At 36.4% G+C, this 17,440-nt stretch overlaps 1 protein-coding gene and 1 long non-coding RNA gene across 4 annotated transcripts in view; one reads left to right on the top strand and one right to left on the bottom strand.

Annotated features, from left to right (window-relative positions):
* Window positions 1-17,440, top strand: part of LOC127064464 (zinc finger protein rotund-like) — a 186,536-nt gene that overhangs the window by 90,822 nt on the left and 78,274 nt on the right. For 2 of the 3 annotated variants that reach the window (XM_050995576.1, XM_050995558.1), the window contains exons 3-4: window positions 12,850-12,918; window positions 13,003-13,054. In XM_050995576.1, coding sequence (XP_050851533.1) covers window positions 12,850-12,918; window positions 13,003-13,054 — 121 coding nt within the window. The remainder of the gene's footprint in view (window positions 1-12,849; window positions 12,919-13,002; window positions 13,055-17,440) is intronic. The other variant, XM_050995566.1, reaches the window with a different exon arrangement.
* Window positions 4,697-6,207, bottom strand: LOC127064554 (uncharacterized). The gene is made up of 3 exons (XR_007781735.1): window positions 5,396-6,207; window positions 5,238-5,262; window positions 4,697-4,856 (listed from the first exon to the last, which is right to left on the bottom strand). It is a non-coding gene; the product is annotated as an uncharacterized LOC127064554 (long non-coding RNA).

The raw sequence follows: 17,440 nt of genomic DNA, 5'->3' as shown, positions 1-17,440 counted from the left end.
CGTGGTAGGTACCTACCCGTTAAAATTTAAAAGTCAAGATTCGATTTTTCTCAACCGGACGTAAATCCTTCGTCGACTTTGTCCGCTTATCGCATTCGAAGAAATTTTTACCGCGAATGAGACCACGCGGCGTAAAGAAATCAAAGCGACCATCCATCCGTTCTACTCTTTTAAAAACTTCATCTTTTTCCTTATCTTGATATAACAGGGTAATTAAAGACCAATCGAAAGATTAATTAAACCTTTTTTCTTTTTCATTTTCTTTTCCTTCTTCTCTTTATTTTTCTTTATTTCTATTTTCCTTTTTTTTTTCATTAAAGTGGCATATTCTTTCAATATACTTTTAGATATTATTATTATTAACAATAAAATTACAAACGCTTACATATACCAATCAATCGTTCATAAACGAAACATTGTAACGTCATAACTATGACAATGTAAACATTGACATGTTATTATACATAACATTATTATTAATGTAATATAATAATTAACAATTAAATGATCTCATGTAGAAATTACTTATTCGTAAACGAAATACAATAATATGTTATTGTTATCTTAACGATCGTATTACAAATTGGCGATCTCTATCGATCGAATTTTATACGTTATATAGAATTAAACAAATAACTAAAGTATAGTTGAGAAACTTTTTCAAGATCTAAAATTTTCTAAATAAAAAAAAGACAAAGGTGAACAAGATAGTAGAAGGACACGCGATGGGGATTCGAGATTTCAGATTCAAACTATAGACTGCAGACGTACGAGTTTTATGGTTTTTCCGTGACCAGGTCGCGGCTATTCTTCGAGTCTAGCATTTTCTCTCTCTCTCTCTCTCTCTCTCTCTCTCTCTCTTTCTTTCTCTCTCTCTCTCTCTCTTTCTTACACTCATCGTCCAGCCCAGTCTCGAAGGAGACCGCGACCGCTCTAAAGTTTCTTCACGAGACGCATAAACTCGGCAGAATTTTATTTGCGATTTAAGAAAGAATTTCTAGAGTAAGATATTTGCAATCGAAGAACGAATAAAACTCCCACCGATTCTGTTCTTTTCATTCCGTGCTTTCCATCCTTATTGTAAATCGGAAATCTATCCACCATAAGTATTATCTCTTTCTTTCTCTCTCTCTCTCTCTCTCTCTCTCTCTCTCTCTCTCTCTCTCTCTCTCTGTTTCTTTTTCTTAATTTTCTTATAACATTTTGTGATAATAATTCGTCTTGTTCGGCTATCATACTTTTTAAGTATACTTTTTGAAGAAAAAAAAAAAGAAGTAAAAAGATGAGAAAAAAAAGAGAAAGCTGATCATTTATAAAAACGTATCGGTATGGTTGTTACGGAATAAAAGATATTATTGTCAAAAGTAAATCTATAACGAGCACTCGAACGTAAAGTACGAGTGGAATCATACGTAGATAGGATAAAGTAAGCCCCCAAGGAAAAATATGCATCCTTTCGGCATGTTACGACAAAAACGGAATAATTTGAGATAGGGGTCAAGAAGGGAGAAAGGTAAGGAAAATAAAGTAGAAAGAAGAAAAGAAAAAGAAAATAGATAAATAACTAACTAACTAACTAACTAACTAACTAACTAAATAAATAAATAACTAAATCAGTCAATCAATCAATCAATAAAATAGATAGACAAGGAAAAAGATAGAGGGATATGACGCGTACGAAACACGAAAGGGAGCAGAAGAAAAAGAAAGAAAGAAAAAAAAAGAGAGACAGAACGAACATTTTAATTTATAATACATATTAAAAATTACAATTGAAGGCGGACGATACACGTATCAAAAAAAAAGAAAATAAAGCAAGAAAAAGAGAGAGAGAGAGAGAGAGAAATAAAAAGAAAAGAAAACGTAAAAAGGAAAAACGGCTCAATCTATACCGAAAGAAAACAAGGCCGCAATATAAGGCCAATGCAAAAGTCAGGAAAGAGGAAGAGAGAAAAGAGTAGTATTTCTCGTTTCTCCGCGTAAAACTATAACGAGATACTCGAAGGTGAACCAGAGATAAATATAATATGAAAAATGGTAAAAAGGTCGAATAAAGTAGAGACGGCGAAATGCGTCTGGAGAGAATGAAGAGAAGAAAGAGGTGGAGGAGAAGGAGGAGGAGGAGGAAGAGGAGGAAGAGGAGGAGAAAGAGAAAGAGAAAAAGAAGATGAAGGAGAAGGAGGAGGAGGAGGAGGAGGAGGAGGAGGAGGAGGAGATTGGAGATCGTAGGTAGACAGGCAGAACGTATAGGTTTATGTGTTTCCGCGAACAGGCCGCGGCCATTCCGCTCGTCTGAAGCTCGACGCTTTTCTCCACTCCCCCCTCCCATGCGTCACCCTCCTCCTCTTCCTCTTGTTCCTCCTCTCCCTCCTCTTTCTCCTCCTCTTTCTCCTCCTCGTACCACACCGCTCCTCCGTTCGTCGTCTAGCTCGCCGCTGTCGCGGACGACACGGGCCAAGGGGTTGAGAGGGGCCGGCTGTAAAAATTTTACTGCGAATTGTCTGCAGAACCCCGTGCACACACCGCACACTACGACGTTACGAGCGAGAAAAATAGGAAACCCCCGGGAAACCGTCGGAAAAACTCGTCTGGGTCAGATCTCTTGCTGCCCCCGTTGCCGCGCACGGTCTCGTTGGCAACCCTTAAACTCGTCGCGGCCACGTCTACCTTTCTCTTCGGTTTTAGGTCAACGATCATATCGTGCCGCGCGAGCGCCACTTAAGAGAAATAAAGAGAGAGAGGGAGAAAGAGAGAGAGAGAGAAGAGATTTTTGGTTTGGTCTTCGTAAAGTCTTAGCAATTGCGTGGACACTTTTTTGTAGTAATCTTTTGTATTATTACCGATTGGTGTGTTCTTTTTTCTTTTTTTGATTTTGTGTTAATAATGACTAAGGTGTATGTGTTTTGTATATGTGTACGAAATGTGTAGGAAGGGTATAAGAACAAAAGAATCGAAGATATTCGAAAAAGAAAGGAAAGAATTAACGACAAAAATATATACGTAATGAGTAAATTTGTTCATTGATTGCACATTTGCAATCGATTTATTTCTGTTGAAATTCATATATTCCAATCGTTGAAATAATAAGTGTAATCTGTTATTATATATTTAGTATATAAATAAAATCGTTTATAATAGAATTACTTTATGATAACATAATATAAATATATTCTACGTATTGTAGTATATATTCGACATTTATTTCCGATAGAATAATATTTCTATCATGTAATGCAATAATTATTGAAACAATTAATTATTATATATAATATCATAGTTATTAAAATAATTATTTCGATTATCACAAGATTGAATGAGAGGCGTATAAAATATAACGTAAATTTCCGTTCGGGAATAACGATTTTAGAATTGTGAATTATTGAGGCGAATAGTATTTTGGAATAACTCGACGTTCCGTTAACGTTTTTGAAGGATTTTGGACAATCGGTAATTTGAAATAGTTCATTGGCAGGGCCACAGGCCAAACGTTGGCACGTAAATCCCGATCAGCTATCAAGCCACCGCATTCGAGTTTTCCAAGAGCGTGAAGAGAGAGAGAGATAGATATATATATAGATAGATAGATAGAGAAAGAGAGAGAGAGAGAGAGAGAGAGAGAGAGAAGCCCCCATTCGGAGCCAACTGTTGAATTTTATCACTCTCTATTCCCCCTTTTCTCTCTCGTTCCTTCTCTTTTCCTCCCCTCTCCACTCTTCACCGCTCATCTCTTCTCTTCTCTTCTCTTCTCGTCTGTCTCCTGGTAGATAGATAGATAGATAGAAAGAGAGAGAGAGAGAGAGAGAGAGAGAGAGAACGAACGTGACACAGACCACATGTGCGTCATTGGCCACCCTTCTCGTGTCTCGTCGTTTAGGCGTTTCTAAATTCAAAAAAAAAAAAAAACGAAAGAAAAAAGAAGTTACGAAAGCGATACCCAGTCCTCGACACCCTGTGGGAACACATGTGTGTTCCATGTATATTCTTCAATGGATAGAAAGGAAGGATGGAATTTCTCGTGTAAAGATAATCTACTTTGAACGCGTCTTTTAACTGATAAAGCTTAAGAGCATCTAAATGTTTCGACGTTAGACTTACCGAGTGAAACGTAAAGAGGAAAATATTAATTTTAGATTATATGGAGGATAAGGAACAATCCTAAGGCTGGTCAATGTGCTCGGACAAATTTATTGATTTTCCCGAACGTTCCTTTTCTTTCTACCTTAAACTTTCTTATTTTTAGAATTATTTTCCAAGTTACCGATTCACCAGCATCATTTTTCTCAATTACTCGAAGCTCTTCTACTTTTCCTAGATTGATATTTATTTTTATAATATTTAAATTCAATCTTTGTGACGATGATGTAATATAACGAGATCGAGAAAGATCTCGATGAGTCCTTTAAAAAAAAATCATCTATGAAGAGAGAATAAGAAGAAGAAGAAGAAGTGGAAGTAAAAAATAGAAAACAGAAAAAAGAGAAGAAATGAAATGAAATGAAATGAAATGAAATGAAAAGAAAAGAAAAGAAAAGAAAAGAGAAGAGAAGGTAAGCTTTCGCGGCATATTGGATATCGTAAAGATATATAAAGAAAATTTTATCGTTGTCCGAGTCGATCGACAGTCAAAATAATTCTTAAGTTAATTCCTTTTCTTTACTATCCCCTCTCCTTCTCCCAGCATCCTCCTCCCCACGTGTTACGTCTTGTAACCCTTGAGAACCTAGTTTTGGCAGCTGCTGCCGATTTATCAGAAGCCGTGCCGGGGGATCGTCCAAGTGTTCGTAGTGGTTCCCTTTCGATCTTCGCTTCTCCACTGTCAGTCTCGAAATTCGACTCCGTGATCGGATTCCCATAGCCTAAGAAGACCAAGAAAAAGAATAAGAGCAGTTCGACACCAGTCTTCTTTCACTTCGTCGACTCTTCAAAAATCTTTTTGTGGGATCAAGCAACTCGTTAAAGGAATCCTTCGTTCTTGAATATTGATCGACTTTTTCATCTCTCTCTCTCTCTCTCTCTCTTTGTTTCTTTCTCTTTCTCTCTTTCTTCTTTTTCTTTTTATATCAACGATATTAAAATATCGCCGAGAGAGAGAATATCAAAGAAGAATCGTTCAACGAGTTTTAACATAGAATTAATCGTTATACTTTATGCACACACACACACACACACATATATATATATATATATGTATATATACAAAATGATGAAATTGAGATGCTCAAGATGTATCTGCTTACGTAGCTCACTCGAAAGATGATCGGGCTAAAAGGTGGATAGCGAGAGAAGAGATCGTTAGTGCATCGCCCTTTAGTAGGTATTAGGAATTAAGTAGTCCTCTCCAAACATTGGATCTTCTCGTCGACTGGCTGACGAGCAAGCGAACCATCGTACTTACACGCATCCAACATTGATGCACAACCACCACTTTATACGATAGATCGCCGATACTCGCGAGAAACTCGAGGTCGAGAAGTTTTTTCAGATCGCTCGGCCATTCGCTTCGTAACCAATCTTTTCTCTGAAAATATCATGTTCCTTGGAGACATTGTCTCTCTCTCTCTCTCTCTCCCCTTCCCACTCTTTTTTCTTAAAGAAAAACCGCAAGTATTTAAAGTTAATTCGTCTTCGATCGAAACGATTTAACGCTCGTTAGGCTTTGGTCTCGATTACAACTTACTTTATCCTTTTCTCTTTATTTATTCTTTATTTATTTTTGATTTTTTTTCTTGTTCTTTTTTTTTTCTTTTCTTTCTTTCTTTTTTTTTTAATTTCGCTCGCACGTTTACGTGTAAGGAAATATTTTCCACGTCTCATCGTTAGCCACGAAAAATCGCGATAGTAACTTTGACTTAAATTATTAAAGTATCGCGAAATAGGCGCACCCTTGACGCGTTGCGAATGCTCGAGAGCGGAATAACAAGGACTGAACGTTCGAAGGTATGGCTCTCTCTTCCTCTCTCTCTCTCTCTCTCTCTCTCTCTTTCTCTCTCCGCGTCTCGTTTCGAGCCCTTTCTCGAAGAGTACAAAGTGTAGAGGTGGAGGGGGTAGGTCGGCAAAAAAAAAGGGCAGAAAAAGTAAATTACAGAAAAATAAAACAAAAAAAATGAAGAAGTAGAAGAAGAAGAAAAGAAGAAGAAGAAGAAAAAGAAAATAGAAACTTAAAAACGTTCGGACTATTTATCGAAAAGAAAAACAATCCTAGAGAAGTTAAAGTAAAAAGGCAAAGACTTTCTCATTCCTTGTAGATAATAAAGATATATTTGGCTGTTAACTTTTCGAATCGAATGAAACATTTTCAAAGTAGAGAGATTCATCGAATCAGGGTACGGGGGATAGGTTCAATTTGAATCGGACGAATTAAGAATCGAAGAAGAAAAAAAAAGGAGAAAGAAAAAAGAGAGAAAAAAGAAAAGACGAAGACGAGAGAAAGAAAGCAGGGAAGACGAAATTCGCATGGAATGAAAGGGTCAAATTGTGTTCCCATTGTTTTCTTCTTCTTTTCTTTTTTACCACTGTTTTTTTTTTTGCCATCGAAGAAAAAAAGAACGGCGGTAAGAAAAAAGTAAAAAAAAAAAAAAATCTTGTGGATCCGCCTATATCCTTTCGAGCAGAGTAGTAAGGTCGTCGCGACGCCGGTCGCGTCGGTGGTCGAGAGTTGAGACTAAGGGTGAGAGGAGGGTGGAGAAGAGAATGGAACGTAAGAGAAAGAAAGAGAGAGAGAGAAAGAGAAGTAAGCGAGAGAGAAACGATACTGAACCGAGAGATAGAGATAGATAGAAAAAGAGAGAGAAAGAGAAAAACGTAAGAAACGACAGAGAGAGAGAGAGAGAGAGAGAGAGAGAGAGAAAGAAGTGAGAGAGTGACGTCACGCTGGGCGTCCGTTGGGCGTCCGTTGGGCTAGGTCGTGGCGCCCCCAAGAGGCAGCCTCGCGAGAGAGCACCCTTCGTCTCCGCCCGTCTTTTTCTCGAAGCTCGAGGCTCGTAGTGCAAGCCGTTGCCGCCGCCACCACCACCACCACCACCACCACCACCACCACCACCACCACCACCACCACCACCACCATCGCCGCCGCCGCCGCCGCCGCCGCCGCCGCCACCGCCGCCGCCGCGCCGCGCCGTGCCGAAAAAAGCAAGGCTCGCAGAAAGGACGCCCGGCGTCGTGGCGCTCTTTGGCTGATCAATACACGCCGCCTCGTACGCGGACGGACGGTCACGCATGTGCACGATGTACCCTCTTATCCCCCACCTTCTCCTTCCCTTTACTCTCCTCCTCCTCCTCCTCCTCCTCCTCCTCCTCCTCTTCCTCCTTCCACATCTACCCTCTCTTCTCTCTCTCTCTTTCTCTTTCTTTTTGTCTTTCTTTTTCTCTTTCTCTTTTTCTTTCTTTCTTTCTCTCGCCCACGCTATTTATACGTACGTCTACCGTCCTGCTCCCGTGACCACTCTTTTTCTCTCTCTCTCTCTCTTTCTCTTTTTTCTTTCTCTCTCTCTCTCTCTCTCTCTCTCTCTCTCTTTTCTCTCGGAGAAGAGACTGGCCGATTTTTTCCTCCCGTTTTCTCGGCTCTCGCATTTTTTTTAACCTCTTTCGGTACTCCTCCACCGGGCCGGCGAACGTTGCTTCCCTTCCATTCCCTCCTCCTTCCATCATTCCCCCATCTCTTCCAACCACCCTCTTCCCTCCCCCCTGCTTTATCCCTCTCCATCCCATCTCCCTCAGTCCCCCCTTTTTCTCTCATCCTACCACAGCTCCTTTCTTTTTCCTCCCCCCCAGCACTTTCCACCCTCCCTGTTCTTTCTATCTTTTTGATTCTCTCTCCTTCCTCTTTTTTCTGCTTCGGCCATCCTACCTACCTACCTACCTACCTACCTACCCACCCAACCACCCACCGACGCCGGGCGTCGGCGTCCTTTTGCTATCGGGACGCTCTCTCGACTATCGGGTCCGACCACCTACGCTTGCGGAGGAAAAAGGAAGGAGATGAAGAGAGGATAAGGCAGAAAGAGAGAGAGAGACAAAGAGAAAAAGAGAAGTATGAAAGAGAAAGAGAAAAAGAGAAAGAGAGAGAGGGATGGTGGAGCGCCGTTGCGGTGCCTGGATGCGAGCTAAAATGTATTTTTTTCCTTTCTTTATCTTCCCTTCGAGCTGCTCGCGGTAGGTTGGATTACCAATCCGAGTGTTCTCTCTCTCTCTCTCTCTTTCTCTCTTTCTCTCTTTTTCTCTCTCACTCTCTTTTGCCCGTTTCTCCCTTCTCTCTCTATCTCTACCTCTATCTGTTCTTTCCACATTTTTCCTTTTTTTCTTCCCTTTATTTTTCTACTCCCTCACACCCCGCCCCCTTCCACCCTTTTTCTCTCCTCGTTCTCCTTCTTTCTTTCTTTTCTTTTTTAACCCCAGAGAAAGAGAAAGAGAGAAAGAGAGAGAGAGAGAGAGAAAGAGAGATGCTAGCTCGCAGTGGATGCGCCTAAGGGCTGTTGCCGTAGTCGTTACCGCCAGCAAGGCTCCTGCCTCGATACGGTTAGAACGACGGAAAGTACTTTAAAGCGGATATCGTTGTGCGTTGATGCCGAGATGAAAATTATTGGGTCGAGTTTTGAGAAGGATCTCAAACCCATAACGAATGAGTTCCTTCAATATTGTAAATTACCTACTAATTCGTACGAACCTGATATTGTTTTATACCTATTTATATAATGTTGTTTCGGATCGCGTTAACGTCGATCAATTTTGTCGAATCTTTTGGATCTAATCGTCTCTGTTCGGGAAATTGAAAAATCTTCCTACTCGAATTTTTATCTGACGTTACGAATAATGGCGAAATAAATCAGGACACTGTAATAAATTTGTTACATGAAAAGAAAGAGATAAAAAAAGAAATAAAGGGAATCTAACACTAATTTGTTACAACGCTCGATTACGTTTGTTATTATCTGTTAATGCTTGTATCAATCACATGTTCCATAACACATACGCATACAACATATATATATATATATATATATATACATAATTATATATATTATATTATGTGTATAATGAATATATATATATATGTATAGATTTATAAAATTTTTTATATTTTTTAGTGAAAAAAATGTTTTTAAATTACATTTGATATAGAAGAAAATTTATTTGTTTCTAACGTTCTCTTCGAAATATGAGTTCAGCAAACAAACCAAAAAACAATCTCGTTGAACGATAGCCGGCAACTCTTATTCGCTTTTACACTCTTCTACCACGCAAATACAGGAATACAGGAATATCATCAACCAAAACTCTTTAACTTTCATTTCGTTTTGACTTTGTGAGCTGCGTTTTGGTAAATAGAGTCTCGCTGAGTAAGTAGCTCTTCGTTTTTCGTTTCATGACAATGTTTCATTTGACGATCAACGAGAAAGAAAAACGAGTACGGGAGAAAACCGACGCTCGGGTTAAAAGTATTCCATACGATAGAATTCGATCGAACGGAAACAAGTCTTGCAATGAAAGAATAAAATTCTATTCGATTAGTTATTCCCTGTATGTATACGTGTATGTGTATGTTTCTTTTATCTCCGTTTCTTTTTCTTTTTTCTCTTTCATTTTTTTCATTTGTATCAGACATAACGTCTATCAAAAAATCGTGAGCTTAAGAAACAAAATTTTATAGCACGACTTATCTCTAAGAAGATACATATTTGTAAGAAGTTCTTAATAAAGTGAGGATTTCCTTCTTTCACATTTTTTTTTCTATATCTTTTTTCTACGCTCACTTTCTTTTTCTATTTTTTGTCTTCATTTTTTTTTCATTTTCTTTTTCTTTTTTTTTTCTTCAGTCCCACCTCCCCCTCCACCCTCAAGTCACCTTCGCCAACATTTATTTCGGATATCCAATTTTAGACATTTTACGTTCGATTCAAAAGGAACCATCTGGCATCACACCGTCGGATTTAAAAAGCGTCTCCTTACAAGGGCTCCACCTTACTGCATCTTTTCTTCTTCTTCTTCTTCTTCGTCTTCTTCTTCTTCTTGTTCTTCTTCTTCTTCTTCTTCTTGTTCTTCTTCGTTCCCCTCGTTTTTCATTTTTAAAATAGAAATAGATCGCGACGCTAACTTCCGGTACTGTCCGGAAAATCCGTCTCCCTCTTTCCTCTCAGTCATCGTATGGAAGCTCTTCTATCCACATTTTTTTCTATCCATGATTTCCCGCCACGGTGAGAACCTCTTGAGGGATTCTTTGGCAATATCGAATAGAGAGAACGAGAGAGAGAGAGAGAGAGAGAGAGAGAGAGAGAGAGAGAGAGAGAGAGAGAGAGAGAGAGACTGTCCACCCCTCGAGCAAAAATGCATATCCTTCTTTTTAGAATTTTCTCACAAGAATTGGATCGTTACGAAGGGCCACCTGTAGCGTTAAGAACTTAAGATTACTAGTGCCTCACCGGACCCTTCTCTTGTCCTTTAAGACGTCCTAAGAAGTTATACGTTTTCGTTTCAATTTCAACTTCTTCTTACAACAGGACTTTATAATTCCTAGTATAATAAAAAACGTTTAAGTCCGTATATCGTGAAATTTTTCAAGTTATATTAATTATTATACGATCGTCTCGATTTAAATTCCCTGTTTGTTCCGAATGAAACATTTTATTTCGACGGAGTTTATAATTCCATCGTTAAGATGACATTTACGATGATAAAGTAGCGATGACGTAAGGAGAAAAAAAGAGAAGAAAAAATAATATTCCATCGGCCGTTCGTCCTGACATTTCGAATTTTAGTTTATCGGCTCCTTGACCGCGAAAGGTGGATAATATACAACAGAGAGAGATAGAGAGAGAGAGAGAGAGACAGATATATATATATACACACACATACATATATATACATATATATAGGTAACATGACCACACGCAAGGTTCCGCGAGATACGGAGGGTCGTTCGGTCGTTCCATTCGAGCGTTGCCTGCGGTTTAGGAGGTCGTGAGAAGGGAAACAGGGTCGTCTTTAAATGGCTATGCCGTGGAATCCCTTTAAAGGGTCCTCCCTCCAACACTCGATACCACCCTCTCTTTCGACTACACCATTGGACACATTCGATAATATCAAATATGCCGATCCGTCAGTTTTCTCTGAAAGGAAAGGGCGACGATTTAAAAAAAAAAAGAAAAAATGGAGAAGAAAAAAAGAAAAAGCAATTAGTTGGCTCTTTTACATCGTGATTTATCACCGACAAATACAGAAAGATTTGTGTCTTCTTTTCTCCACCTAACAGAACCTAACAGGTTCTTCGAGAATTTTTGTAAAAGAAAAAAAGAAAAAAGAAAGATATCTTCCAGCTCTTGTGAGAATAGAAGTAAAAGAAAAGGAGAAGAGAATAAGAAAAAGGATAGAAAAAAGAAAGAAAAGAAAGGAGGTAAGAAGGGGAAAAAATATCGACGACTCTTAATGACATTTGTTCACGGGATTCGTAGATTAAGAAATTTGTTTTCGGAAAAATATTCCTCCTCTGTATTCTTTTATTATTTTTACGAGAAATATCAAGTCTATTTCTTCTTTTTTTTTCTCTCTATCAATTCTTATTTCTTACTTCTAGTATTCGTACAACGTGTTAATTTTTCTCTATACCTACAGATATATTAGCATTTATTTGCAAGATCTGTTCGATCGAAAGGTATTTCAAAAAAATAGAAAAAGAAGAAAGAGAAGAAAAAAGAAAAGAAAAGAAGAAGAAGAAGAAGAAAGAAAGAAAGAAAGCTCCTCCTGTGTCATCCTTTAATATATATATATATATATATATATATATATATATATATATATATATATATAGAACGAAAAAATCTTTACATTTTCTTTTTTATTCCTTCTCATACGTTTTCGTATATATGTTAACAAATTCAGAACAATCTTTCTAAGTGGCTACATAATAAAAGAAAAAATAGAAAGAAAAATAGGACGAAAAGGAAAATAAAAGAAAGAAAAAAAGAAAGAAAGAAAGAAAGAAAGAAAGAAAGAAAGAAAAATATATTCCATTCGTAGATATATTGTTTGAATATTTTTTTGACCCACTATATGTTATGTATATATTCCTGAACGAGAGAGACTCGTTCGTTGGTACTCGTTCGGGGTTGGCTCGTTTATCTCTATAGAAGGCCGAGTGATGCCCAAGGTCACAGGCCCGCCACCCTCGTCTGTGTTGTGTCTAGACCGACTCACCCTGCCTCCCAACCAGGGGCGTCCCTACCTCCGACGCATCGCGCTTCACCGCCTCCCACCCTACCACCACCGACTCGACTCGACGTCCTCGTTCGTGTCTCTAACTCGCGCCAATTATTCCTCCTCGAGTTTCTCCCTGCTCTCTTTCTCTCTTTCTCTCTCTCTCTCTCTCTCTCTCTCTCTCTCTAACTCTCTCTCTAACTCTCTTTTTCTCTCCGTCTCTCTGTCTTTCTCTTTCTTTCGAGACAGTGCACATTTCGTTCGTTTACGCCATCGGCAAAACACCAAAAGAAAGTTTCAGCTTCGTTTTTCGTGAAACGAACATCATTAGAAAAATGTACTTTGTATATTTTATCCTCTCAAACTTTCATATACGACGCTTAATAATACCTATCGATTTGTAAAAGTATCGGATTGAGATAGTCGATGAAAATATTTTCGATCGAAACAAAAAAACAAGGAAGATAAAAGTTATCCCATTTCTTTCTTCGCTTTCTTTCTTTTTTTTTTTTTTTTATTGTATGTATATTTTTATCTGATTACGAAATCAGTGATATTGAAATAATTCTTTTTTTCTTGTTTTGTCTGATCAGATTTATCATATATCGAAGATTATTCGTAATATCGTATTAAATGTAAACGTCGTTCTTCTCAATGTTTCAGCAATGCAATCCCCACGACAAGGAAAGCGATTATTGGGGCGGCGGACGTGGTGCGAAACAAGGTTACGAGGTGAGCGTGCCAACTTGAAAATATTTAAGTAGAATAGCTCGAATATATGCGGGCCTCGTGCTAATTCTACTTGGTGAAGCGCAGCACTTTCTGTTACAGGCAAAAATGAACGCGGATCATGGTCAATTGCAGAAAGGTGAGTCAAATTAATTTTCTAATCTCATTCTACCCTTCTTCTCCTTTTTCTTTTTTATTGCTTTCCTTTTTTTTTCTTTCCTTCCTTCTTTCTCTTCTTTTTTATTTTTCATTTCTTTCCCTTTAATCTTACCATCGTTCATTCTCCTTCTTCCATCTCATCACGATCTCTAATAGATAATTCAAAATCGTTTCTTGAAAGTCGGCGATTGTACCTTTGAACGATTCGAGATCTTGTATACACGGTTGTAAAGCAATGTAAACACTCGATCGAACTCTCAATTCGAAGGCTCATTCGAGTCGAGTTCCTTCTTCGAAACCGGTCGTGACTTTGCATCCGTGACGTAAGATCATCGATTAGAAGAAGGAGAGAGAGAGAGAGAGAGAGAGAGAGAGAGAGAGAGAGAGAGAAAGAATTTAAAGTCGAAGCCAAAAATACGTACGAACGTGAATTTATAGTCGGACGATACCAAGATATCTTAATATATACATACACATAAACACACACACATACATATATATATACCCTTTCCCATATTCGACTTGATTATTTAGAGTTTAGGCTATTCCGGAGGAATAGCAATCAAAAACACATCTAAACCTTCCTTCTATCACCTACTTTCGAGTTTTATACTTTAACCTGTTGCGGTTACGTTTTCTTTCGTTTCCTTTCCTTTCCTTTCGTGTTTCTTTTCTCTTTTTTCTTTTTTGCTTTTCCCCATCATCTCAAAGTAAGCATTTATCCTTTCGTTAATTAGGATCCTCACCAGTCTTTTGATTTAATAATTTATATAAGAGATTATTTAAAGAACTTTTTAAGATTCTTCCTTTCTTGACATTTACGTATGTGTGTATATATATATATGTATGTATGTATATATATACTTTTTAGTAAGGGTAAAGTCTGACGTAAAAAATAATGTGATGTAATTTTAATGTGCCTTTTGTGTATATAAAGTTATGAAAGGCATTGAATTAATTTATCCGTTTATGCAAATCCTATATTATAACTTTTCAAGCGACATACTCGTATATCTATCTTATTTCATTATTTCGTCAGAAAATTAATTGTTAGTTCGTATCCCAAGGTTAATGTTTGCGAAGTATTTACTATTCATAAAGTAAATGCCGTTATAAGTAAGATATTTATTAAAATAAAATGGCATTATTCCATTGATATGAAGCAGTCATATGGAATATAAGTTATATTTTGAAAATCATTAAATATTATTTTAGTTATAATAGTATTTTCCTCTTTCATTTCGTTTTCCTTTTCTTCTTTGTCATATAAAGATAATTTTCTCGTGTGAAACTTTGAGTTTTGATATAGTTATATTACAAAAATTATAATATATCAAAATAAAAAGAAACAGATGGTATTAACTATTGCATTAAAAGAAAAAAAAAATACATTATTAATATTAAAAAAAAAAAAAAAGCAGATATTAAGTAGGTTTACAAAAATTCCATTGAAATCTATTTATCTAATTCGATTCGAACTTAAAAATATTGTCTCTTGTCTATAACGCAAAAAGTAGCAGGCAATGACCTAGGTCTTAGGCCATCGCCGTTCTCGATTATTTGATCGGTCTTCTTTTTCCTTCGTCGTTCGTCCTCGCTCTTCGAAGGGATTGAGTAATCGATGTCTTTGCTCGTAAAAGGTGAAGGCACGTTACCATAAACGTTTTTCACTGCCAATGGCACGCGCTCCCTCTACTCGCATAGGTCGGCTCGTTTACGGCAGTGGCGCGCTCGATAAAGAAAAGAAAAAAAAAACGAAAAGAAAAGGAAAAAAAAGAAAGATTAAAAAAGAAAAAAAAAGAAACATTCAGAAGGAGAAGGAGGAGGAGGAGGAGGAGACGGAGAACCGAACAAATATTTGCATACGCATTATCGCGACGATGCGAACGAGCTGGACCTACGTTCTCCTTCTCCTCCTCCTTTTTCTTCTTCTTGTTTTTCTTTTTCTTCTCCTTCTTCTCCTGTTTTTTTTTTACTTCCTTTTTTTTCCTTATTTTTTGTTATTTTTTCTTTTTTCTTTTTTTCTTTCTTTTTTTATTGAACCTTAATGCGCGAATACTCATCGTCCGTGTATAAGGTGAGAGTTGCCAAATTTATCTCATCAATATTTTTATTATTACAAATGACATCTGTATAAAAGTGAATATATAAGTTATTTTATTCGCGTTGGGAAGATTCTTTTTTTTTTTTGTTTTGTTTTGTTTTTAAATCAAGTACGGCGTATGTGTGTACGTCGTATATTATTTAATTACGTAGCTTCGTTTGTTTTATATGTATTTATTTGAAATTGGTGTGATCTTTGTAAAAGGAAGAAATAGAATGATAATTCTGTTATTAGTAAAATAATAATTACGTGTATATAACAATTATTATTATTGTACAATGATAATTGTTACACAATCATCTATGAAAAATATTATTACAAATCTTATTACGCAATGATAATAATTCCATAGCAATAATAACTGTTATCAGATGAAACATATGTTAGTAAATATTTTATAAATTATTTATATCGTCACACTTTTTGATTACTTTTAAAAAAGATTCCTGATTAGAAAACTGATAGTCGAGTTTATCTGTGTTATTACAATTTGTGAGAAATATAAATTCGTTCTTAGAAAAAATATAGAACCATGTAATAGCAGGTGCCTTAAAGATTCAATCTTCAATTTGCAATAAAAATTTCAACTAAATAGAAAATGTAAGATGTGAAACGCTTTAAGTAATACGATACGAACAGAGCAATTTTTCCCTTATTTTGAAAGGTAGGGTCGCGAACGATCATTATAGCATCGCGTGCTCAATTTCTCTTTTACCGACGCGCCTACGTTTCGCACTTTGGGCCTGCCAAGGCCCCTCACCGTCGCGTCGATGAGATCCCCAAAGAATAACCCTCCGGCATGTTCACCGACACGTAGAAATTGCGCAACGCACTCATCAAGCTCTTGGCGGACTATTCGTTAATGTACGGATCGCATGACTCCAAAATTTTTGGCCAACGAGTGAGACGATCCAACGTTTCCACTGAGAAGGCCCTGAAGGCCTACCTTGGGTCTTTGTCCCATTATCGTATTCGCTCGTTAAATTAATGCTCTTGATATTTTTCTTTTCATTTATTTATTTATTTCTTATTTTTTCATATTTTAGTATTTCTTTTTTTTTCTTTTTCTTTTCGTTTTTTTTTATCTTGAGATTTTCTCGGTTATTCGAGGCATATTCTCTTTATGATCGATACGAATCGCACGGAATTTTTATTTGCTAACTATCTCCTTGTATTTGATAACGGGATAAAGAAAGAGAGAGAGAGAGAGATGAGACAAACATAATTTATTTACATGAATAACAGGTATTTACAACAGGTAAAAAAAAAGATTAAAAATACTCATAATAAAGATTGGATATGGCATAAATATCCACATGTATACGCAGATACTTTACTCAAGATCAAAGTCACATGATCATTAGAGCTTATAAGATGGAAGGAGGAAGAGAGAAAAAAAGGATAATATATTTCGATGGATTTTAACAAGTAGAAAAAAAAAGAAACCGGAAGATATAGATAAACAGGATATATTAAAATATTATTATTAACAGATAGAATATTAAATAATAATGGTAGGAATATACATGAACAGCATAAATAGATATATATGTATGTATGCGTAGATGCTTTACTCAAGATTGAAGTCACATGATCATTAGATCACATGATCATTTATAAGATGGAAAAAAGCATAATTTTAACGAGTAGAGGAAAAAACTGAAAATATAAATAAACATGATATATTAGAAAATTATTAATAATAGACAGAGTATTAGATAATAAAGATAAGAATATATATATATATATATATAACATAATTATCTACGTATATACGTAGATACTTTATTCGAGATAAAAAATCGCATAATCATTAGAGCTTATAATCTGAAAAGGGAAAGAAACAAAAAAAGAGGACATAATTTATTTTGATGAATTTCAACAAATAGAAAAACAAAAAGGAGACCTAAAAGTATAAATAAACTTATAAGGGACTATATATAATAATATTATGAATAAGAAAAAAAAAAACAAAAAGTATAGATGGAGCTTATAAGATGGAAAAGGAGAAAGAAGAGAAAAAACGTGGAACTCAAAAATACGGATAAACAGGATATATTAGAATATTATTAATAAATAGAGATAATAAATATGGGAATATACATAGGTATACGACATAAATAGATACGTATGTATGTATGTACGTATGGTATGTATATGTAGATATTTTACTCAAGATTAAAGTCACTTAATCATTTAGGGAGTTATAAGATAAAGAAAGAAAGAGATAGACTATATAGGTAGGTACAAACGATCTACCGA

This window comes from Vespula vulgaris, chromosome 1 (genome assembly GCF_905475345.1).
Source record: "Vespula vulgaris chromosome 1, iyVesVulg1.1, whole genome shotgun sequence".
In the NCBI taxonomy this organism is placed as follows: domain Eukaryota; kingdom Metazoa; phylum Arthropoda; class Insecta; order Hymenoptera; family Vespidae; genus Vespula; species Vespula vulgaris.
This window is presented reverse-complemented; position numbering and strand designations above follow the sequence as displayed.